Consider the following 26,380-nt stretch of genomic DNA (forward strand, 5'->3'; position numbering starts at 1 on the left):
GCAACTTGGCTGCAATGGTTACAGTAATTAAAAGCCTTTGCTGGGAGAGAGAAAAGGAAAGTGATCATAGAAAACAAAGGTCTGGAAGGGGAGAAATTTTAGGGAACAAAGGAATGGGGAATGAAAGAATCATAGAGAGGGATCCAGTCCCACACAGCCAGAGAACTGCAGCTGAAGGACATTCCCGGAAAATGTGGAGAAAAGTGCAATGGACTGTAAGAGAGTAAAGATGACATAGGGGATCTAATTCTACTCCCATCAGATAACATCTCTGAGGGCAACTTACATTAAAGGATTCACGATACCCTGGGGGTTCAAAAGGGACCATGTCTCCATTCCACTATGGAAAAACTTTAAGTTGTTTTCCCCTTTAAGAGGGAGTTTTATGTGACTGGAAGGAGCAGTCTATGTGGCTACGCTAGTTAGTTTTCTCTAGGGAACTACTCTGATGTATGTTCTGTATTCAGGCTCTGCACCCCATGGTAAAAATGGCATACTAAACACAGTGTATGCAAGGGGATATTCAGACTGCAAATGCCTTTAAAGACCAATAAGCAATTCAGTTATATCTGATGCTCCAGTTCTCAATCTCTGACCTTTGTCTCCAAGCAGAAACTAATCTCAGATGAACCCAGTGTTACCACTTGCAGTAATGTTTGCTCTTAACCATCATAAGGAGCGACTGCTTTAAGTAGCTGTGTAGAGCCTGCCTTGTCAGTGGTTACGAACGTCTCTGGGTATTTTCTGCTTTAAGACAAAGACTAAGATTTACTTGATGATAGAGGGCTAGCTATCTCACTAAATTACATTTATAGTACTTTGGCTAATACGTATGGTTATAACTTCCTTTACATTTTGACCAATAAGGTCTGCATATCCTTCACAAACTGCATAGCACTCTACTTACTGGACTTCTTAAAACTGCCAGTGTAGATCGGTAAGTAGCATTTAACATACTGTAATTCCATAATTCGTGTGGTAGAGTTTTCACATTTTCATGTGAAGCATACATTCAGCTGCACTGCAGAAACAGCAGACATAATTGGAGGACTTTCAGTGGAGGTACACAGATTATCTGGTCAGGTTATTGCTAGTGGTGAATTCATATTCTGCTGAAGACGAGAAATGTTTTACTGCTTCCAGGAGATTAAAGATATCGCAGTGAGGCAGCATGACACAAGACAGAACAAACAGTATTAGTTTGCCATGTCTATCATAAAGCTTGATTATTTGGACAAAAGAGTTATGTCCGAGCAATTAATTTCCGGCAGAGGTGCTTGTAGGCACACCTTTGGATCCTTTCTTTAGGAAAAATACATAGCAGAACAAACCTACACACACACACATACACACACACACAAGAGTTGTAGGCACATTGGGTTGCAAGAAATCTTTACATCTACAGAGTGAATAGAACTAGACAAACTGGGCTTTTTTTCTTTTTAGTTGTAATACATTGACACAATCTTTATAATACATTGACATATTTTTTTATAGAGGGAACAGTTTTAACTTTAGTCAAATTAACATAGAAGCCACTGTAGCCTTCTATCATTTTTTTCTCCCCAAATGCCCCTGGTAATTTTCGCCGTATTTTTTCACATTGCCCACCTGTCTCTCCCTATTGGTCCTTCATCTTTCAAAGGTCTCTCCACATTTACTATGTGCCATTGTCACCCTGTGTTTTCTTTTTCTACCTAGACTTCTCAATGCTCCTTTATCTCTCTATACGTGGAGGTTTTTCTCGCTAGGACCCATTGCAGCCAAGCTGGCACTGGCCTTTCATTGAAAATCTATAGTCTTTCTGTCTTTCTCTTCTAAGCCATGGATGTCCACTTTCTATAACCTGCTTTTGCTCAGACTCTGTTCTCTGCAGATCACCAGGTCATCCAATTCCAATGTCACTAGGTGGGCTTCTGCAGTCCAGCTGATTGGGGGCTGGGTGGCCAGTTGTTGTTTTTTTAATCCATACAGCCACATTTCTTCAGCTTTTTTCTTTTTGTTTCCAAGCGTATATCTGCCATCTTTCTTTATAGATATTCTAATTCCTCTCTCAATTTTAATGTTTCCTTTTCATTTTATGCTGATCATTCCGCACTAGGATGGGGTTGAGTCTGTAGATGGGGTGTTACAAACCTTTAAACAGTTGTAACTGTTTTCTGTTTAGCATTTTGTTGGACTCAACAAATATTTGACCACACGGCAATACAAGTCGACAGTAAATTCAAAATATCACAAACTTAATACTTTAAAATATTAAAAAAATCTGAATATTGTTATATTATGAAAAATTTCAAGGATAGTCAGAGTCCCTAGTTGTTCTTACCTCAATGTACTTCTGCACTATGTAGGACTATAAAAATAACACTAAAAGTAAAACCCAGGATGGACTTAAGAGAGGAACATTCTGTCAAGTAGTCAGTGTGAATTTTTGAAGAGGCAGCTGAAGCAGTAGACAAAAGCAAACCATTAGGCATAATTTACTTAGACTTCAAAAAAGCATTTGACACAGTTCAGGACCAAGAAATAGCTTTCTGAACTGCAGAGGCCATTGGAATCACATGTAGCTTAAGAAGTGGAAAATGCTCCACATAGGCGTGAGGTCATCAGTGTAGTCCTCATGAATCTCTCCTCAGACCATTACTATTTCTATTTTGTATGAATAATATTAATTCAGGTATAGTGAGCAAATGACATCATACCTGGACCAATGACTGATATTCCAAAAGACCCGGGCAATCTTAAAAACTGGACAAAAACAGTTGACTGAAGACAATAATTACAAGATGGGCAATGCTGACATATAGGTGATGTGCAAAGAAAATTTAAATGCTAATAAAACCTTATGGAAAAAAGGCTAAAGTTTATTTATACACTGAAAAACAAAGAAGGTTAGAGACAAAATGTGAACGCTGTACAGCTGCCTTGAGGTGTGCAACTAAAAAGGAAAAAAACAGGTAACATATATAGGAGGGGAAACAATGCCAGGTCTAATGAAAGGAGAAAAGGTGAGGGTAGATGTGAAGGAGCTGCCATTATAAAAGATGACGGAAGAGATTAAAAAGTTAGTCAGTCAGTAAGACTTGGAAAAATAAGTGATCCCTGGCTGAGAATGATCTTAGCTTCTTCCGAATTTCTTTGAAGCCCTTTGGAAGAACCAAAACGGAAAGATCAAGATTAATGTGGCTACGATCAAGTGACACAAAGTGCTCTACAATAGGCTTTGTGAGCACTTTGTTCATTTTAACAGCTCAAAAGTGCGCTCTGAGAGCAGAAGAAGCAAAGCTCATACTGTATAGAGCCAAAACGTTGTGTCTTTAACCTTTCATTCTTTTCAGTATGGAAATAACCTTTAATCTTTTTTTCCCTTTTTTACATGCTGACATAGACCTATACTGCCTTCAAATAAAATTTTATGTTACATTATAAAAATGAAATATACTGTATTTGAAAATATGTCGTAGTTACTCTGTAATGTACCACTAAGACCGTATCTGGAGTACGGTGTGAAATTTGGTCACAACAAATCTAAGAAGTCATGGTAATTCTAGAAAAGGTTCCATGGGAATATTCTTACCGTATATACTCACGTATAAGTTGGGTCTTGAAAGCCGAAAAATCGATCATAAAATCAGACCATGACTTTACATCTTCCTACTTCTTCCAATTTCACACCAGTTTCTCAGATACATCAAATTTTGTTGCAGCAGCACAGTTACCAATTTCTTTCGCCACTTCAACTTTTAATTTAAAACCAGCTTCATATTTTCTTCTGATCGAATGCTTCATCGTAGATAAGGGACGCTCTTACGATAAAGGTGTATGAGGGTGTGAGATACAAAAAACACAAAACAGTGGAAACGTCGCTTCAGAATAGTTTGGGTATTACAGTGTGGTCACATAAGCACAATACACAGAAAAAAAAAGGCAGTGTGCTCCGTGGTTACTCTCTCAGGCATATCATAATCTCTTGGACTAATAGCGTGAGTTTACTGCATTCGACTTGTATGACCGACATTATTAAATACCAGAAATTATACAGTAAAATCAAGCCCCGACTTGTCCGTGGGAGAACTTAAACGCAAGTATATACGGTAATTACAGATTAAGGGAATTTAACCTGTTTAGTCTAAAACAGAGAAAGCTATACTGGGATCTGCTTTCTGGTTTTCAAAAAGCCAAAAGTCAATAAAAACAATGTAACAAAAATTCTTTTAATTAAATAGTAAACCACATACTTAAGGACACTTGTGACAATGAAGGTAAAGTATATTTGAGACATAATCCAGAAAGCATTTCTTCACTCAAATGGTCAGAGAGTAAACTACTTTAGTTTAAATTGACAGTTTTAAAAAGTATGTAGAAGAGATCCTGAGACAGTGTATCTATTTTACCAGGTACGAAATTACATTTTGTTGTTTTTTTCAACATACCTGGATTTTTTTTTTTTTTTTTTCTTTAGAGGCTATTTATTATATTTCTATCTTATGTAAGTGTGTACTATATTTAGTTCTGTATGTTATTTACTCATTATTATGCTTAGTTTTTCTTTGCTTGTAATTGTTTCTTTGACATCTTGTAAAGCACTCTAAACTGTATATGAAAATGTGCTATAGAAATAAATATTGTTGTTTCATAGACAGAATTGCCTTCTCTCATATGTTAAACTTCTCATTTTCTCATTTATTAGTATAATGTCTAAATCATCATAATTTCATTTAGTATTCTAAATGGTATCAATTGCTTTATAATATGTTGATATGTTGTAATAGCTTTCTGCTGAGTACAGCATAATCAAGTGCAGTTTGTGTGATTGTTAAACATTCATATTGTTTCTGCAGGTATTGGCGGCCTGGTCAGCCTGACAATTGGCAGGATGATGAGGACTGTGTAGAAATAACAGGCCCAGATTACGGACGGTGGAATGATGCATTCTGCTCCAAAAGTGACCAGTACATTTGCAAAAAACAGACTGGTATGTCTCAGTGGTAGTAATGCATTTGCCTACAGTAATGTTTATATTTAATAATAGAACTTAAAATTAAATACAAATTTCCCCCTGGGGACAAATAAAGTTCTATCTATGAGGCATCTCTAGCAGTTTAGTGTGCCATCAAATCCTTGCATGAATAAAGTGCCCAAAAGAACTATTAGGGATGGGGACACTCTATGAATGATAGAGCCACGTGTACTTTCTGAAAACACTTAATTACTTGTGGAAAAAAAATGTGGAATCTGAGGACTCTTTATCTTCTTAGCATTATTATATTATACTAGCACAATTTCCCAAAGCAATGATTTGATTTAAAATAGATTCAGTGTACAGGTTGCAGTTAATTAGATGCTTTCTATCAAGATATGCAAACCAACTGATTCAGAAATTAATTGAAAGTTGTCATTAATTAGTCTGCAGCGCTTGTTTGTTCAGTTGTTATTTTCTATTTTATATGCAGTAGCATTTCTGCATTAAGAGCTTAGTGGGGCACACTAACCCTTAATGCTTCTCTCTGTAATTTAACTTGTTATTAGAGTGTTTATTAACATAACTTAAGTTTGTCTTCTTACGCACATTTTTACATCATATTCTCAATGCAAAAGAAAATGTCTTTATATCAGGGCTTGCAAGGCTTTTACTGGCTGATGGGGGCTACCTATACTGGCCGTGTACTGGCAGTGTTCCAGGTTCATCTTTAGGCATGTGTGTGCACATGCAACCAGAGTTTTCCAGTTTGGTGATGGTCTTGAAGAATAGAAGATTAATATGAGGACCACCATTTTTTTTTCAACTCACACATTTACATTTCCCATTTAGACTTTTCCTAATCAAGCCAGTAAAGAGGTGTGAAATCTCCAGTACCATTTGTGCTCTTAAACATAGTTTGGACAAAAAAACAAACAAACAAGAAAGCAGATCAAGAGTGTGGTGAGCACAAGACATTATGCTGATCAGAGTGGTTTTGAGCGGCATCTTGATATTCACCCACCATTGATGGAACTAACTTTCATAAAATCACCCTGGAATACTTATGTGTGCTTCTTCACTTTGTGAAAAAGACATCAGCAGTGTGATACCACTTATATAAAAAAGTGCAGAGTCCTGGTGCATGTGGAACAAGTATGTAGAAAATTCTCTTTTTTCAATTGTTCGCCAGCCTAAGCAAACTTCTGGCCAGTCTGCTACCAGACAGCCCCAAAGTTTTGTGTTTGAGTCGAGTAATCTGCGGATTCTTTGTGTGTTATTATGGCTTGTCCTTTTTCACTGCAAAGCCATTCGATTCTAAACTTGAATCGTTGCTGTTTCAATGTTGGAGATTCATAGCCACATTATTTTCCTGGTCAGATTGTGGTGGAAGGAAGGGTGGAAGGATCTCAGGTTACTTAGCCTTCAGCCTTATTGTTGTAATTTATTAGGTGGTGATGACGTCAGAGGGTATGACAATGATGTGATGCCAATCAAGACAGACCAGGCAGCAGCATCGCATTGTTTCATTGATTTTGTGTGATTTTGCGTCTCACTAGCAAAATGGACAGATATTATCAGTTAGGTCAGTTAATAGGAACATTAGAGGAGTCTGCACATATAAAGGAAACTTCTGCTATGGCTCTACCAGACTTTTCATGCCAAAAGTGTCATCTTAATCCAAATACACTTAGTATCTGTATAATCATTCATGGTTGCCCTTCTGATTTATATCAGTATCAAAAGTGTGCTATTTTTCTTTGAGCATTAATTGTTCATGTTTATCATGATTTGAACTAAAGTGCTAAGCCTAATCTTTCTAATATAACAAGTATACATTGCAGATTTCTTTTTAATATTACATCTTTTACATTATCTTTTGTGCCTCCTCTTGAGAATTAGTGTTTGGTGTTTGTATTACAAATACGAATTTAAAAGTTTGCAGGCAACTTTAAATGAGGGCCAGCGAAAGTTTATTGAAGGTGCATAATGCAAGCTTATTATAATCAATCAAGCATAACACCATAACTTTAGTGCAGCTATCTCTTCATTATCAATTTTTTTATTTAGAGGTGACAGATTTTTTTCTTTTTTATACATTTATTTTCATTTATGTATTTTTTTATAATGTAATTTTCAAGGAAGACGAACAAAGCAGTGAAAATTACTGAAAGATAAAAGATGGAATTTGCTGTCAACCATAATAACAGACTGACAGTTGTTAGAGGTGAAAGAAAGTATAATACAGCTAGAATGCAATAACAGAGTTAGGATTCAAAAGAAAAAGTCATTTGCATTAATTCTTATGTGAACAGTCAACAATTGAACTGTCAGAAACGAATACGTTGCAATAAGCAATTTTTGTCAGTAATAGTCCATCCCTTTACTGTTTATTAAAGTTCAGATCAAACCCTTTTTTTGAGAATTTGCTGTTGGGAATGTTTATTTCATAATATACATTAGTTGAATCAAATAACTAATGCCATTTTAGACTTACCATAATGACCTTGCCACCACATCCAAAGGTAGATTATGCTTTGTGCCCGATCCTGCTAGGAAAGGCTTTTACATCCTGCATCCCTGACTTTGGAATAAGTAGATTCAGGAAATGGATGGATGGGTGGGTGGATGCAATCTATCAGGGTGCCTGAATTTTGGATTTACATAGAAGAAATATTAAGTGTTATCAATGTATGAATTAAAACAAATGCCTTTAACAATACTGATAAATCATACAGATAAATAATATCCACAAGAATGAACATTGAACTTCTTATTTGCCTTGAGACAAAAATGAACAATCACTGTTACCAAACTTTTGAAGGGCCGAATTACAGCGTTTGACTGTACAAATTAAGAGATTCAATACTGTAGGAGATAAAATATCACAATTTATTTTATAAATAAATTGTATGAAAAAATGGAAAAAATATTAATTCAACTCGTCTCTTAGTATTAGCTAAATGTGTTAGATTATAGGAACTGTAGAAAAAAAATGAATTTATTGCTTAGTACCAGTACTGAGAGTTCAAAATGTTTTGCTGCTGCTGCAAAAGTTTATCTGAAAAAGGCATTTTTATGTAATTTGAATTATTCTTGAATAAATATTACACACTAAATATGTATTCATTTTTCAGCATCTTGAAATGTTGTGAGCTCCAACAATGTGTCTTAAATGAAAGAAAGTAGGCTTAGTAGTATCATTCATGGGCAATTTGAAGTTTAGTTCATAATAATGCCTAGATTCTTTTCTCCTGGTTTGATTTGTAAAGTCATCAAGTTTATTATTTTCTTATTGTGCCCAATAAATAAAATTTCATTTTTTCCATGTTCAGTTTAAAGAAATTAATAGTCAGCCATTCTGTAATGCTAGTAACACACTGGATCAGAGGGTCGTCTTGACCTATACATATGTAAAGCTGTGCCTCGTCTACAGAGTTTTGTGGTACTTCACCTTGTGTTTCAAACTAATCTGGTCTAATGGCAGCATGTAGAGTTAGAATAACAGCAGGTCAGGAAAGTGCAAATAGGTAGTGCTGAGTGGTAACACATGGTGGTTTGTTGTACTCTTCATTAGTGCATTTGTGTTTTTAATGATTATTTAAAGGATTAAGTTTGCCATTATTCAAGTCAAAGTTATTTCTTCACAAACATGGTATATATGCATTTGCCACATAAAATTGTGTTCTAAAGTTAAGCATTTTCTGTAAATTAAAAAAATAATAATAAAATGTAGAAAAATATATCTCTTTGCCATTGGAAGTTCTACAATGGAGGCTATGGGGCATGAAATATACCAGAAATCAAAAGCTTGAAAACTTACTGATGAAGGATCTGGAAATAATCATTTTATTGCATATTCCCAGTACAAATTTTCTCTTAGTAAGGATAAAGTTTCTGTTCGCTTGTGTGAGTTCTCACATAAATATGGAAGTAAATCAAACAAAACCAACACCACATGGCATGAAATGTTTACTGTGATTTGGTCTTTTGAGAGGAAACCACCCGCACGTGGGGATGGGGGGTGTGTGTGTGAAATGTTGTGGCGCAAAAAGACTGAGCATTCATAAACAGGTGGTACTCTTTTAAAATGACATGTATAAACTATTTCACAATGTGTGTATAAACGCAAGACGTGGATCAATACTCAATAGCTGTCTTGGCCTCGAAATCCACTGCGTTGACTCTTCTAAGACAAAGCCTAAAAAAATGTAATAAAGAACTACTCAAGAACATTTATTTTAGGCAGAATGCCCAATGTGGCTGGGTGGTCTTTTGGCCTGGAACCCCTGCAGATTTTTTTTTAAACCAACTGACCTTCTCTGATTGTCATTTAGAGACTTAAAAAACAGTTATATATTAAAGGTCTCTATTTCTCTTGATTGTAAGCAATAGAAAAAAAAGATGTTTCCACATAATTATATGTCTATTTTATTTAGGTGTGCATTCATTATTTTTGTATGCTGTTTATGTATTACTTTTATGTAATTTTCATTTGTTTTTGCACGTAACACTCCTTTGACATCTTGTAAAGCACTTTCAGCTACATCCTTTGTTTGAAAATGTACTATAGAAATAAATGTTGTTGTTGGCTTGAAAAATTGACATTTTGGTTACGTTTTTAAGCTTTTCCTCTATGCCACATAGCCATCATTGTAAAATGCAGGTGCAAGATATTTAAAAAAAAATGTATAGAAAATGCTTAACTTTTGAGCACAATTTCGAGTGCCAAATGCATATGCTGTATACCGTGTTTGTGAAGAAATAAGTTCGACTTGAAAGATCCTGTAGTTACCTTTAAGCATTCTTTTCTAAAACCAAGGGTCAATGTACTAAAACAATGCACCTTCTTGTTATCTATGACATCTTAATACCTGTAGTTGCATTTCTGTTTTAAACTGTGTGGATTAAAAAATGCTAGAATAATTGGAAGAATTGCTGTTTCTTTTTCAGCAAATCCACCCATTGTATGTGATAAAGCCAATGGATGGGATAACTTTGGGTCTTCCTGTTATAAAGTCAAAGATAACACCAAAACTTGGTTATCTTCGCGAAGAGACTGTATTAATGAAGGAGGAGACTTAGTGTCCATCGAGTCACCAAGTGAGAATCAGTATGTCAGTAGTAAAATGGCGCTTGCAAGCGGTGACTTTTGGATAGGATATTCAACTTTGGTAAGCTATCACAAAATTCTCAACCTTATCATATTATGCATTGACAATTCTTGAATGACTTAAATAATATATACAATTGTTGTAAGAGGTTTCTTGGAGCCCTCTCTTGAAATTAATGATTTAACTCAGGTGATATTTTTCTTTGAGTTCCTAATGTCTTCAGTTCTCATGAATATACACATTCATCCATAGAACTGCACTACTGTCGGCTGTGAAGTTCAAGTGAATAATGAACAGTTCCATTGGTCTGATGGATCACCCTTTAGTTTTGAAAACTGGGCACAAGGACAGCCTGATAAAAGGTGAGATTACAGAGGACATTAGACATTACTAGTTAAATATGATGTAATCATCGCAGTTTCCCTAAATCAGTGATTAAACGTACAAGAGTTGCATAGTATTTTGATTCTTATGTCCCCTTTGTGTTCTTTAGATGAGATTAGATTTATGGCAGTAACTACAATTGAATTTTACACCCCAGTTGTTGTTGGGGTTCCTCAAGTCTTTGTCGGGTTTCCTCTTACATTCCTATAGACTAGTGATGAGTAAACCCCGGCAGAGATTGCTTCGCATCAAGTTCAGTGAAATCACAGAAATGTTCATGAACTTCACTGAAATCCGCATAAAAGCATTGAAGTCAAGGGGGAAGAAGGAACTGAAATAGTTTTGAATAGATTACAATGGTGTAGTAGTGTTTTAATTTCCCCTGAGGCCTAAGGATGCCTCTGCTGGACCAATCATTTTAGCTAAAAATGTCATCTGAGCTAACCACTGCACCGTCATTCCTCAAAAAACAAAGGATGCAGGCAGAACAATAATCACAAGCAAAATCGAAAAAATGGCCACAGACTACCAGTAAATAAAAGAAATATATATCATTGAGGGCGGCACGGTGGCGTAGTGGGTAGCGCTGCTGCCTCACAGTTGAGAGATCTGGGGACCTGGGTTCGCTTCCTGGGTCCTCCCTGCGTGGAGTTTGCATGTTCTCCCCGTGTCTGCGTGGGTTTCCTCCGGGCGCTCCGGTTTCTTCCCACAGTCCAAAGACATGCAGGTTAGGTGGATTGGCGATTCTAAATTGGCCCTAGTGTGTGCTTGGTGTGTGGGTGTGTTTGTGTGTGTCCTGCAGTGGGTTGGCACCCTGCCCAGGATTGGTTCCTGCCTTGTGCCCTGTGTTGGCTGGGATTGGCTCCGGCAGACCCCCGTGACCCTGTGTTCGGATTCAGCGGGTTGGAAAATGGATGGATGGATATATCATTGAAATCTTGGGGCGCACATTAGCTGAGTGGCACAGCATGAGACTGGCTCCTTCCATTATTTGAAGTTGCAGCTTCGGGTGCAGCTGGAATGTCTTTTTGTTTCTTATCGCTGTGCAGATGCCTTGTAATTTTGTCTTCCAGGAAGTAGATTGAAATGCCTGGAAACAGTTATAAATCTTTTCACAAAGGCACATGTATTTTCTTTCTAGTGGAGGGGGAGAGAGAGCGCACTACTTTAAGGGTTTTTTTGGCAGGACATGGTTAATTATGCATGCAAATTAGCCATGGGGCGCTGTGCTAATGTATATATCTGGTGGCAGTACTCATAATATTCTGTTTATGGTCAGCTAAGGTACCTCTCAAATGAAAATAGTACAAGATCTCACATGCGTTAAGCAGATGGGCATTGATCTTATGTGTATCTGTGAGGTTACAGAAGGTTTTACTTTCACTATTACATTAAATGCAAGCAAAAATTACTGTTTTTTTTAACTTACCCATGTGACAGAAACTACTTCTGCATTGATTTTTGGCTTTATTTTTATTTTGTTGTAATTTTGTTTTAAGCTTCATTCATATTTACTTGTATGCGTTCACATTATGGATTGACATTTCTAAGCCATGTTTAATATTGTCATCAGGTCAGACTTCAATAAGGTACAGTACTTGCAATTTATCTGCTCTCCTGTCCATTTAATAATAATAATTAATCTTCTTCTTTCGGCTGCTCCCGTTAGGTGTTGCCACAGCAGATCATCTTCTTCCATATCTTTCTGTTCTCTGCATTTTATTCTGTTGCACCCATCACCTACATATCCTCTCTCACCACATCCATAAACCTTCTCTTAGGCCTTCCTCATTTTCTCTTGCCTGGCAGCTCTATCCTTAGCATCCTTCTCCCAATATACCCAGCATCTCTCCTCTGCACATGTCCAAACCAACGCAATCTCGCCTCTCTGACTTTGTCTCCCAACCGTATAACTTGAGCTGACCCTCAAATGTACTAATTTCTAATCCTGTCCATCCTCATCACACCCAGTGCAAATCTTAGCATCTTTAACTCTGCCACCTCCAGCTCTGTCTCCTGCTTTCAGGTCAGAGCCACTGTCTCCAACCCATATAACATAGCTGGTCTCAGAACGGTCCTGTAGACCTTCCCTTTCACTCATGCTGATATCCTTCTGTCACAAATCACTCCTGACACTCTTCTCCACCCATGCCACCCTGCCTGCACTCTCTTTTTCACCTCTCTTCCACAATCCCCATTACTCTGTACTGTTGATCCCAAGTATTTAAACTCATCCACCTTTGCCAACTCTACTCCCTACATCCTCACCATTCCACTGACCTCCCTCTCATTTACACACATGTATTCTCTCTTGTTCCTACTGACCTTCATTCCTGTCCTCTCTAGAGCATATCTCCACCTCTCCAGAGTCTCCTCAACCTGCTCCCTACTCTTGCTACAGATCACAATGTCATCAGCAAACAACGTAGTCCCCGGGGACTCCTGTCTAATCTTGTCTGTCAGTCTGTCCATCACCATTGCAGATAAGAAGGGGCTCAGAGCCGATCCCTGATGTAATCCCACCTCCATGTTGAATGCATCCGTCACTCCTACCGCAGACCTCACCACAGTCACACTTCCCTCGTACATATCCTGTACAACTCTTACATACTTCTCTGCCACTCCCGACTTCCTCATACAATACCACAACTCCTCTCAAGGCACCCTGTCATATGCTTTCTCCAGGTCCACAAAGACGCAATGCAACTCCTTCTGGCCTTCTGTATACTTCTCCATCAACACCCTCAGAGCAAACATTGCATCTGTGGTGCTCTTTCTTGGCATGAAACCATACTGCTGCTCACTAATCATCATTAACCTAGCTTCCACTACTCTTTCCCATAACTTCATGCTGTGGCTCATTAATTTTATCACCCTGTAGTTACTACAGTCCTGCACATCCCCATTATTCTTAAATATCAGCACCAGTACACTTCTTCTCCACTCCTCAGGCATCCTCTCACTTTCCAAGATTCCATTAAACAATCTGGTTAAAAACTCCACTGCCATCTCTCCTAAACACCTACATGCTCCCACAGGTATGTCATCTGGACCAACGCCTTTTCCATTCTTCATCCTCTTCATATCTGTCCTTACTTCCTCCTTGCTAATCCATTGCACTTTCTGATTCACTATCTCCACATCATCCAACCTCTGCTTTCTCTCATTTTCTTCATTCATAAGCCTCTCAAAGTACTCTTTCCATCTGCTCAACACACTCTCCTCGCTTGTGAGTACATTTCCATCTTTATTCTTTATTAGCCTAACTTGCTGCACATCTTTCCCAGCTCGGTCCCTCCGTATAGCCAATCAGTACAGGTCCTTTTCTCCCTCTTTAGTGTCCAACCTCTCATACAACTCATCATACGCTTTTTCTTTAGCCTTCGCCACCTCTCTCTTCACCTTGCGCCTTATCTCTTTGTGCTCTTGTCTACCTTCTGCATCTCTCTGACTATCCCACTTCTTCTTTGCCATCCTCTTCCTCTGCATACTCTCCTGTACTTCCCCATTCCACAACCAGGTTTCCTTTTCCTCCTTCCTCTGTCCAAATGTCATGCCAAGCACCCTTCTTGCTGTCACCCTTACTACATCTGCTGTAGTTTCCCAACTGTCTGGTAATTCTTCACTAGCACCCAGTGCCTGTCTCACCTTCTCCCTAAACTCAACCTTGCAGTCTTCCTTTTTCAACTTCCACCATTTGATCCTTGGCTCTTCCCTCACTCTCTTCCTCTTCTTGATCTCCAATGTCATCCTACAGACCACCATCCTATGCTGCTGAACTACACTTTCCCCTGCCACTACTTTGCAGTTTTTAATCTCCTTCAGATTGACTCTTCTGCATAGGATGTAATCTACCTGTGTGCATCTTCCTCCACTCTTGTACATCACCCTATGTTCCTCCCTCTTCTTAAAATACGTATTCACCACAGCCATGTCCATCCTTTTGGCAAAATCCACTATCCTCTGACCTTCTTCATTCCTCTCCTTGATACCATACCTACCTATCACCTTCTCGTCTCCTGTGTTCCCTTTACCAACGTGTCCATTGAAATCTGCTCCAATCACCACTTTCTGTCCCTTGGGTACACTGTTCATCACTTCATCCAACTCACTCCAAAAATCTTCTTTCTCATCCATTGCACACCCAACTTGCGGTGCATATGCACTAACAACATTCATCATCACACCTGCAATTTCCAGCTTCATAATCATTACTTTGTCTGACCCACTTTTCACCTCCAGAACACTCTTGACATACTGTTCCTTCAGAATAACCCCTACTCCTTTTCTCCTCCCATCCACACCATGATAGAAAAATATGAATCCACCTCCAATCCACCTGGCCTTACTCCCCTTCCATTTAGTCTCTTGCATGCACAATATATGAACCTTCCTTCTTTCCATCATATTGGCTAACTCTCTCCCCTTACCAGTCATACTGCCAACATTCAAAGTTCCTACCCTCGGTTCCACTCTTTTTACCTTCCACCTCTCCTCCTGCCTCCGGACACGTCTCCCCCCTCTTCTTCTCCTTCTTCGGCCAACAGTAGCCCAATTTCCACCAGCACCGTTTTGACTAACAGTACTGGTGGCGGACGTTGTTAACCCGGGGCTCGACCAATCCGGTATAGAAATTTGTATTGTTGTCCGCATATTGATTTGGCAAAATTATATACCGGATGCCCTTCCTGACGTAACCCTCCCCATTTATCCGGGCTTGGGACCGGCACGAAGAAACACACAGGTTTTTGCATCCTCTATAATAATAATAATAATGATGACTAATAAGTGGGGCAGCTATTAGGTGTTGAAGAGGTGAGACAAATTGTTAGCCAATAAGGGACCAGAGATGATTATGGAGCCAGAAAGACTGGGCCATAATGGGCAATTTAGGCAGGGCATCGGAGAACAGTCTACTCTTTCCAAAAGGTGCCCAGGGAACTTTACATTCATACAGTATCTCATCCAAAGAATGCCACCATTTTTCAGCATAGTGTCCCTGTCACTGCACTGGGGCATTGGGATACACATACAGACCACAAGGTCCGCACCCCCTGTTGGTCTCGACAACATCTCTTTCAGCAGCAACCCAGGCTTTTCCTAGATGATCTCCCATTCAAGTACTGGCTGGGTCCAAACATGCTTAGCTTTCGGTGTGTTACCTGTTCTGAAGTACAGGTGGTATGACTGCACAATTCTTTGACTCCACTTTTGTTACTTGCATGACACAACAGCCTGAAGCCAATCAGTCATCATTAAAGATATTGTCAGACTGAAGAGGGTTCATTATACTCACGAGTAGTCAAATGAGCCATGATGTTTCATTGGTGGTTCCAGGAAAGCAGTTACCAGTTGATGTTTTTAAAACTGTATTGTAATCACAGTCCTACCCTGCACATATCCACATATCATTTAGCATTTCATCTCCAGCCATAAATTAGGTTTTTCCAATGCCCATCAAACTGTACTTTAGGTAAATAATGATTTAACAGAGTCGTTGTAAGTTGCATTATTTGCATATTTTATTGCATACAAATGTATAAATAGTGTCTAAATAAATCCACTACTGCATTTGAAAAGTTTGAACTTTAAAAGGTCAAACGTACATAAGCTGCATTATTTTGCAAAAGTATTGGGTTATTTTACAATGATTTTTGCATTTTTTGCAAAAGTATTGCATTATTTGACAAAGATATTACCTGCTGCTCCAGTAAGATTGTGCTTACATATACAGTACTTCAGTTGGCTAGTGCCAATTATTGAGAGAGATTAAGAACACATGTAGCATGCAATCAAATCAAAAGAATTGATGAAAAGTTATAAATTTAGTTTTAATCAGGTTAAAATTTAGTAAGTTTAGTACAGATGTTTTAATAGAGTAGAGAGTACTCTATAGGTAGGTAGAGTGGTAGCAGCAAGCTAGCATTCTTGCCTCATAGCATCAGTGACCGCATGGCATTTGGAAGTTCTCCCTGTGGACTGATTATTATCAGTGTGGGTGCTTAACTGCAGGTGATCACCTGTTTTAGATAGATAGATAGATAGATAGATAGATAGATAGATAGATAGATAGATAGATAGATAGATAGATAGATAGATAGATAGATACTTTATTAATCCCAGGGGGAAATTCACTTTTAACACTGAATACTGGAAATATACCAATAATTCTTTTCAATCAGCAAAAAAATGTGTAGTCCTTCATGCACTGTGAAGTAAATAACACACATCCCATTTTCCCATACACAACCTGAGTCTTTACAGACATAAGAATACTGGCTGCTGCACCACTAAATCAACCTGTTTTAAAATATCTATAAGAAATAGCTGGATTAGAAACTAAAACTGATTCTTCATTTATGAGTTTCAGTTACTGGATTGCATGCAGCACACTCTTTTCTGATTGGGTTTGTGATTGAGCCCTGCATACCAATCACCATATTTGCTTCTTGGTTTACACCTAGTGTTGCTGTGATGATCACTGGCTCCCCGTGAGCACATACTGGGTGGATTAAAAGTACCCCTCGGCACATGCAGGATTAAATGTATACCTAGAACTTTTTTTTTAGTTCTTGTCACTTGATTGCATGCTATGCATGCTTAATCTTTTAATCAATAGCTACCACTAAACGACAGGAGTATGTGCCAGAATAATGCAATATCTTAACCCACACATTTGCACATTTTCTCTGGATCTCTGCCAGAGTGACCATTAGGTTCCTGGTCACCTCCCTTACCATGACCCGTCTCGCCCAATTGCTCAGTTTGGCTGAGCACCCAGCTATAGGCAGAGTCATGGTTGTCCTAAACTTTATCTATTTAAGAATTATGGAGGCCATTGTGCTATTGGGAGCCATTGATTCTGCATACATTTTATTTTTTGTGGCCTTCCCCAGATCTGTGGCTTGAACAATCCTGTCTCTAGGCTCTTTAGGCAAATTATTCAACCTCATGTCTTTGTTTTTATTCTGATACACATTGTCAGCTGAGGGGTCTTCTATAGACAGATGTGTGTCGATCCTTATCATGTCCAATCAATTGAATTGACCACAGGTGGAGTCCAAACAAGGCACTGAAACATCTCAGTGAGGATCAATAGAATGGGATGCACCTGAGCCAAATTTCAAGTCTCATAGCAAAGGGCCTGAATATTTGTGCCAATGTAACATTCAGTTTTTTTTTTATTTTTAAATCAAAATTTCTAAAATTGAGTTTTCATTTTGTCATTTTTGGGTATTAAGTGTTGCTTGATGTGGAGAAAAAATTAATTTATCTGGTTTTAGCTCAAGGCTGCAACAGAACAAAATGTGAAAAAATGAAGGGTTCTGAATACTTTCTGATTCCACAGTATATGGATCCTGGTAAATATAAAGATGCAATTAAAGATGTTTGATAATTCATAATATGCTATGTTACAGAAAATCAGGCCTTAAAATGACAGAATCAATGAGAAAAAAATATAAATCGTATAACGTAAAACATGAATATTTGTTAACTTGAGCTCAGCCATGGACAGTTGTTATTAAAATTTAGTTTACTTTAATTGAAGACACAGAATTAATAGAAGTAATTATTTTCCGAAAGATTATTAAAAATGTTTCACATAAGTCATTTACACTTTTTTCCCACAGCAATAAAGAACATGGCATTTGCACGAGTCTTATTAATAGTGAAGGAAATGATTACGGAAAATGGAAATCTAATTTCTGTCGTGATGAGAGACCCTTCATATGCAAAAGGGGACTTGACAGTAAGTTGATAAGATGTTTCCAGATAAAAACGAAAACAATACCAGTTGAGAAATGACCAAAATCAGAATTAAAAAGATAACTCAATTTTACTATTGCTTGTGTTTTTTATAATAATCAGAAAAATATTCATTTGTCAGATTTATGGATATAGTTTTATTAGGTACACTATTGAAATATTACGTGAGATTTGTATGTGATGTGTTCTCGGGTGTTGTTTCCTCACTGTGTCTGAATGTTCTGGTCTCAGGATTAACTTTTATGGTATATTTCCTCAGAACACTAAAGTTGCTGGAAAAAAACACATTTTTTCCTATTAAATATCTGAGTTTATTAACCACAGTGTAAAGGAGAGATTGTTTGAAGGAACTGAACAGTAGGAATGGTGTAAGGCAGGATGGAACTTAAGTGTGCTGTCAATGATGATACTGCCAATAACATAAGACCTTCATCAACACGGTGAACTGTGCCCAAATGTTATATTAGCAACCCAGGAGGTACAAACTTCTTGGGGAAAAAGGCAGAGGGGTGTGGACGAAAGAAATTGCAGACTCGACAGCAGGTGATGTTTTTCACAAGTTCTTGTTTATTCTACATCAGGAGTCACAGAAAGTAGAGATCCAGAGAGCACAGTCCGTCGCAGCAGTCTGTTCCTCTGAACCCTGAACAACGGCTAGGGGGAGCTTTAAATACCCCTCTATCTTATGATTCTGTAAATGATGTAATATCTGAACTAGACATTATCTATGTTCCCCTTAAAACATACAGGCGCCTTGCACATATGCCCTGCAATCTTATGATCTTTCTTCTTTCCTGAGCCATGTACTTTGAGGAAGTTAGGCATTGGGTAACATATTTTTGTCAGTTCAATAAATCAAGCTTTCTTTTTTACTGGCAGAGCACTGTTATGAAACTTAGTTACCAAATACACAGGGCACAAGGTGCCGAGGAGAACACTCTTCTTCTACAGGGGACAAATATTATATTAATTTTCTAAATTTTAATGAGAACAAGACAGAAGTCATGCTATTTAGACCCAATGGCATCAGCGTGACCCCCTATATTGACCTTTCCACTGTGGCTCAATCCATGATCACAAAATTTAGGTGTGAAAATGGATTCCACTTTAAAACCTGATAGCCATGTGAACACAGTGGTAAAATCTTGCTTTTTCCAGTTGAGGCGGCTGTCAAAAATCAAGCCTGTTTTGTCTAAACACAACTTTGAAACAGTGATACATGCTTTTATAACCTCTCTTCTAGATTACTGCAATGTGCTTCTTTTTGGAATTAGCCAGGCCTCCATTGCTCGCCTACAGCTGGTGCAAAATGCCGCTGCTCGATTTTTAACTGGCTTCCCTTCACTGGCTTCCAGTTTGTTTTCAAATCTGTTTTAAGATCCTTGTATTTGTTTTTAAATCCTTTAATGGTTGTGCCTCATTTTATTTGTTGGAACTGCTGCACCCTTATGTACTGTCTCGCTCTCTCAGGTCAGCAGCACAGATGCTTTTACGTGTTCCCAAGGCACGATGCAAACTCCGAGGTGATCGGGCTTTTTCAGTTGCAGCTCCAAAATTCTGGAACGATTTACCGTTTCACATTAGGCAGGCTCCTTCACTTGCTGTCTTCAAATCTTATTTAAAAGCGCACTTTTCCTCAATGGCCTTTAACCCAGTATGATATGTTGACTGTCTGTGTACTTTTTGTTATGAATCTCTTCAGCTCTTATGTGTTTCTGTTTCTTTTACCCTTTGGTTATTGTGTGTTTGATATGCTGGGTTTTATTGTACAGCACTTTGGTCAGCCTTATTTTTAAAATGCTTTATAAATAAATAAATAATAATCATCCCTCCCATAGATAGTATGCAGCAGGAAGGCTCAGTAGCATATGCATGGCCTCTTGATAGTTTATATGATATACAGTTAACCTGAGTTAGGCCTGGCCCTTAAATTTTGAGTTTGAGTTATGAATTTGATATGCATTGTTAATCCTCAAGGGAAAGTTGTCTTTTCACATAACCTTTGGGGGTTGGAGCACAGGGTCAGCCATTGTATAGTGCCCCTGGAACGATTTTCAGGTTCAGGGCCTAAAAGTTTAGGATCTGAACCAGCAGCCTTCCAGATATCCTTTAGACAGAGAACCACCAGACTTGCAGGAACACCTGGAGCTGCTAGGTGGCCCTCTAGCTTAAGGCCCACAGGAGTTCTCTGGTGCACTGTTGACTCCATAAGTAGTTCAGGAGCCTTATGCAGAAAGAGTTCCAAAAGGGATTCAACAGGCTTTTCTGGTTAACATCCATGTGAGATTGAAGTCAGGAGAATTTATATTGGCTTGAGCTCACCTGCTGGTAAGAATAAGAAGTTAGGCGGGAAGTACGAGAAATGGCAGGCAGTGCAAATCTGAGAAACAAACTGGGAAAGTGAACCAGTCATCCCAGTAGAAATGGAATGAGAAAGAGAAAGTAAACTTGTCTGTAGGGAAACCCAGAGCGGTTTGAGACATTGTTGTTTCCCCTTTTGCATCTACCTTGGTTTGCAAAGTCCCTGCAACCTTTTGTATCTTGGCAATATTTGAGTTTGGATATTGCTCAGCAGCCCCACTTATTCCACACACTGCCAAATAAATACAGAGCAGAAAAACTGAGAAACCTGTTAGGTTTAATAAGCAAGCTAAATAATTACAATTTAATAAACAATTAAAACAGAAATACACACCTATATATATATATATATATATATATATATATATATATATATATATATATATATATATATATATACTGTATTTAAATTCGACAAATGGATTTTCTGTGCAGTATGTCCTAAGTATTTTGTTCCAAAATATTACTTTACAAATTAGCATGAAAAACTATTTAATGTTTATTGTTAATTTTAAACATTAGAAATGTTGTTTAAACTTTGAGGATGCTTCACAGAAGCACTTTTTTATTTATCAAAAGTGGATCTTGCATAGCGTTCAAGTGTTGTTGAGTCCTGGGTTCGACAATGTTTGGGTGGAGATGGCACTTTCTCCCTTTGTCTGTGAAGACTTTTCTATTAGATTCCTCTTTATTGCCCGTACTCCTACAATAGATGTTAGGGTTAACTGGTAAAACTGCCATAACCAAGTGGAAAGCAAGTTCATATCATCAACAGATTTTAAGTTATCTGGATGTGAAGTTCATGTTGATTTCAAGAACTGGGAATGTACATTTGCAACTTGGAAGTCTTTGCAGCACAAAGCTTTTGTCTCTAGTAGCTAACTAATCAAGGGAATGGTTTGTGTGCATTTAAAACGTTAAATGAAGTGACTGTTCATATTTCCTATCTGTTTGGTTTAGTGAAGACCATAAATGCAATATATTATAGTTCAAAAAAGATTCTATCTTTTTATGTGATAATGCAGTATTTGTTATGATGTGAGCTAAAACTATTAGACATTTATAGCAAAGTGAATAACGTGACCTGTGTAGCTTAATCTCAAAGTGTATACTGTATATAAGAAGCATTGTACCAAATGTTTTTTCACTTTTATTTTCAAATTTTGAATTTATTTTTGAATTTTTATAGCAATTTGTCCACCTGGATGGATTAGCTTTAACAAGAAGTGCTACTGGTTTGTTAGCAACCCTGGCCTATTGACTTCTTGGTATGAGGCTCAAGAGAAGTGCTACAGAGTGGGTGCCAATCTGGTCATGATCAAAAGGTAAAAGGAATCACATGTAGCTACTATTCACACTACCTCTAGACAGAAGATAGGTTTCATGCTCTCATTTGGTCATACTCACATTTTGATTTCCTTGATTCTGAAAGTTCCTCTGTATTGTAATGTGTGTCCAGGTTCAGTTTATTCAGTGCACAACTGGGTATGCAATGTTACTATACAGTGTTTACTTGCTTAAAAGATCATTTAAGTAAGGTTTGTGGACTGTAGTGGACATGACACCTAAACTCAAAAACACAGAAGGTTACACTATAGGGAATGACAAAGTACAGCAGAAGAGTGAAACAACCAACACCTATATCTGCACAATCTACCTAACTAATAGCAGTCCCTGGCTACTCTATCCCCATGTTCTCTCGCTACCCACGTTCCCAACATACACCTTCCAGCTTTCAAGCTTTAATTCATCCCTCTTGCCAGGGTAGCCCATGCTGCCTGCTACATTTGGATTCTAAATTCCAGGGAAAAAGATGGTATTTTAAGCCATAAAAGGACAGTTGTTCTGAGTGCCCCATGATGAGGGGTCCCAGGTAACATATAGAGGACCCTCACTATAGAGTGGTGTTGGTGAGAGGAAGACTGGCCAATACCACTCTGGGACTGTGATGCACTGTCTCCCAAGAGTATTTAAAACTACTATCAATCGCATTATTCTTTTTTCCATCTGTGGTCTTGCATAACCCAATTCTGGACCAATACCACCCTCTGTTGGCCTAACATGGGATTGCTGTATGGGAATGTATGAGAGAATACTATAATAATGCATTGTTACACTGTATTTATTCCAAATAATTACTATACATTTATAATTTGAATATGAATCATGAATGCTGCATTTTGCAGCATGTAGTTGTCTGATAACATATCATATCATGTCATATTTACATTAACATGATCTAAAGAGCATAATTGTCATTACTGATTAAAAACTGACACAGATAGATAGATAGATAGATAGATAGATAGATAGATAGATAGATAGATAGATAGATAATGTGACCATTAGGGGGCGTTGCAGTGCCCCAAACCCCAGACACAACCTCACAGACACAAGTCCTGGTATAAATAAAAGGTTTATTGACAATAATACCTTACGGAAAGGGGCCTAAAACACAATTGTTTTCTCTTTATCTTCTCCACTTTGCCTACCAAGGGAGCTTTGTGCATCCTCCACATAGAATGCCAACTCACCTAGACGAGGTCGAGCAATCTCTTTCATCTTGGACATGGGAGTACTTCCAGTGCTGGGGAATAAAGTAGGGATCGTGAATCCCGGAAACATCCCCTGCCTGCCCCCATGGAACCAAACATGGTTGCCCTACAGAAGTACAGGTCCCAGCATGCCCTCCAGTCATCCATATGGGATTCCTAACCCAGGGTGGTTGCCACCTAGTATATTGGGGAAGAGCATATTCAGCATTGCTCATCTCCCTCAGTCCTACTGTTGCACTGGCCTTCCGGCATTGAAGGATCCTTATTCAGTCCAGGGTTGGGATGCGAGTCCATGTGCGTCATCCATTAGAAAAGATAGACAGATAGATAGATAGACACACACTACATTAGATTATAAATAGACAGACATTATATTAGGCTACAGAAAGCTAGATAGAACTAATCACTTAGACCTTGTACTTGTGACAACTTAGAAAATAAAAGTTTACATTGCACATAATACAAAACTGCCCTATGAATGAAATAACTTTATATTCATGAGTCTAACATTGTAACCCTACTTAATGCATGCACTATATGTAAAAAGTCAGAAATTGTCTCTATAATAATAAACATGTGGAACACATTGTCTTCCATATCTGCTAATTTGAGAGAACATAAAGTTCTCTTCAAATATAATAAATATGATAGAAAGCATTAATATGAAATCTTATTTAATGGTATAATTCTGAGCTAAACATGCCACTTGTCATCATGATGCTTACTGTATATAGTGAATCAACACACGCTTGTATGCAGGGCTGAAGCCTTTCACTGCCACCATTGTCTCAATGCAAAACCTTGAGCAGGTCACTTAATCTGCAAGTAGTCCAAGCATTTGTGTGTAAGCATTCATTTTATTTTAGTTTTGTATAGTTTTGGATAAATGTGTCAGTTATGTATACAGCATAGGCAAAAGTGAATACCGTGCTTATCTTTCAAATGAGTACATTTTTCATATTTTTAATACTTCTTTTTTTTTCAGCCAAGCAGAGCAGTATTTCATTGATAGTTACTTGTCAGACTTCATTCAGAACCAGGTACCTGACATTTGGATAGGTTTATCTGGTAAGCTGCTATAAAAGATGTTTTGTTAAACAATGTTATACTGTATAATACAATTATTTATCTGCCACACTTTTGACTGATCTCTGCTAATGAATTACTTCAGCATACCATTAGCAGTTTTTATGTAAAACTAGTGTTCTATATATCCAAATGAACACACCTTTTTCTTCCACAATATGCTGTAATGTTTAACTGGATGCATTGCTGTACATTTGTGTACTGGCTTGTACCATTGCTCAATTTGCATAACAAGTAATATTGCCTAAAGACACCGTAGTTAGCCAGAGGATTACAGTGTGCATGCACAGTACCAAGAGACACTTCATGGAAAGTGTTGTCTTCCTAGTCTGTGCGCATGACAAAGTCAGCTCCACCTCAGAATTTCACTTTTCCATCAATTCCTCAAGGTCGTCGTAGCCTGCTGGATTTTAAGTTTTTTAGAGCATACATACTTTCTGCTTTTTCTCTACCTTAGCCACTACAGCTCATCACTGGATGACACTTTTATTCTGCTGGATGTACTCTCTCTCTCTCTGTATATATATATATATATATATATATATATATATATATATATATATATATACAGTATGTACCTTATATACTCGGGATAAGTTGGGGCTTGATTTTACAGTATAATTTCTGGCATTTTATAATGTTGGTCGTATAAGTCAAATGCGGAAAACTCACGCTGTTGGTACAAGGGGTTAATAATATGCTAACACCCACCTGAAAGAGTAACAACGGAGCACATTGCCTTTATTTTCTTTGTGGGTGCAGCAATGTGCTGTATCAGCGTGTGCTCCTAACCTCTCTCTCTCTCTAGTGTGCCTATGTGACCACACAGTAATACCCAAACTATTCCGAAGCAACGTTTGCACTGTTTTGTGTTTTTTGTATCTCACACCCTCAATCACCTTTATCGTAAGAGCATCCCTTATCTACGATAGAGCGTTTGATCAGAAGAAAATATGAAGCTGGTTTTAAATTAAATGTTGTTGAAGTGGCTAAAGAAATTGGAAACTGTGCTGCTGAAACAAAATTCAATGCATCTGAGAAACTGATGCGAGATTGGAGGAGGCAAGAAGATGTAAAAAAAAAAATGGCGCATTTTTGAACAGGTGGGCGGCACGGTGGCGCAGTGGGTAGCGTTGCTGCCTCGCAGTTGGGAGACCTGGGGACCTGGGTTCGCTTCCCGGGTCTGCGTGGGTTTCCTCCGGGCGCTCCGGTTTCCTCCCACAGTCCAAAGACATGCAGGTTAGGTGGATTGGCGATTCTAAATTGGCCCTAGTGTGTGCTTGGTGTGTGGGTGTGTTTGTGTGTGTCCTGCGGTGGGTTGGCACCCTGCCCGGGATTGGTTCCTGCCTTGTGCCCTGTGTTGGCTGGGATTGGCTCCAGCAGACCCCCGTGACCCTGTGTTCGGATTCAGTGGGTTGGATAATGGATGGATGGATGGATTTTTGAACAGGCGTATAAGTCCGGGTCTGATTTTATGATCGATTTTTCTGGTTTCAAGACCCGACTTATATGTGAGCATATACGCTATATATTGTGGACTCTAAGCCCCTTAAACCCAACAGACAGACACACAGGACACAGGGTAAAAGCACCAACAAGTAATTTATTTTCTTTCTTCTTCTATAAATAATGCCCCTAAGCACCACAGCCACAAATAACAGGCAAATAATACAATAATCACAATTCTCTCTCTCTCTCTCTTTCTCTCTCCTTTCTCCTCCACACGTCCCAGTAAGCTTTGTCCACCTCCACCCGACTCTGGCTTGCTTGATGGGTTCTCAGCAGTCCTTTATATATGATCCGACCCAGCAGTGCTTCTGTTCTTCCATCTATGTGACTTGCCAGCACTTCCGGATCAAATGGAGAATTTGAGTTTTCTTCAGCCCAGAAGTACTTCTGGGCTTTCGTCCCCATGAGTTGGTAGTACTTCCGGGCTGTGGGTGAGACATGACTCCCCAGGTTCTCTTGCAGTGTCCCTTGGCGGTTCCCACGGTACCCAGCAGGGCTGTGATATTAAACTACATGTCCCATGGTACCCTGCAGGGAAGCTGCCATCTAACGTTTTGAGGGAAGTAGTGTCCCAAAGAGGTTGCCTTACCCCATCCTTCCATTCTGTGATCGTCCCGGCCGGCCATCTGTTACAATATATGTGT

General features: G+C 38.4%; 1 protein-coding gene and 1 long non-coding RNA gene across 2 annotated transcripts in view; one reads left to right on the top strand and one right to left on the bottom strand.

The window, feature by feature from the left end:
* The window catches only part of LOC127527909 (uncharacterized), a 55,798-nt gene extending 40,786 nt beyond the window's left edge, over positions 1 to 15,012 (bottom strand). Inside the window, exon 1 of the long non-coding RNA XR_007935084.1 lies at positions 14,646 to 15,012. This is a non-coding gene — a long non-coding RNA (uncharacterized LOC127527909). The remainder of the gene's footprint in view (positions 1 to 14,645) is intronic.
* Positions 1 to 26,380, top strand: part of LOC127527905 (macrophage mannose receptor 1) — a 183,967-nt gene that overhangs the window by 22,224 nt on the left and 135,363 nt on the right. The window contains exons 4-9 of the mRNA XM_051928073.1: positions 4,842 to 4,975; positions 9,914 to 10,134; positions 10,327 to 10,436; positions 18,090 to 18,208; positions 21,776 to 21,911; positions 24,127 to 24,209. Of these exons, the coding sequence (XP_051784033.1) occupies positions 4,842 to 4,975; positions 9,914 to 10,134; positions 10,327 to 10,436; positions 18,090 to 18,208; positions 21,776 to 21,911; positions 24,127 to 24,209 (803 nt within the window). The remainder of the gene's footprint in view (positions 1 to 4,841; positions 4,976 to 9,913; positions 10,135 to 10,326; positions 10,437 to 18,089; positions 18,209 to 21,775; positions 21,912 to 24,126; positions 24,210 to 26,380) is intronic.

Source organism: Erpetoichthys calabaricus, chromosome 5 (assembly GCF_900747795.2).
Source record: "Erpetoichthys calabaricus chromosome 5, fErpCal1.3, whole genome shotgun sequence".
NCBI classification, from domain to species: Eukaryota; Metazoa; Chordata; class Cladistia; order Polypteriformes; family Polypteridae; genus Erpetoichthys; species Erpetoichthys calabaricus.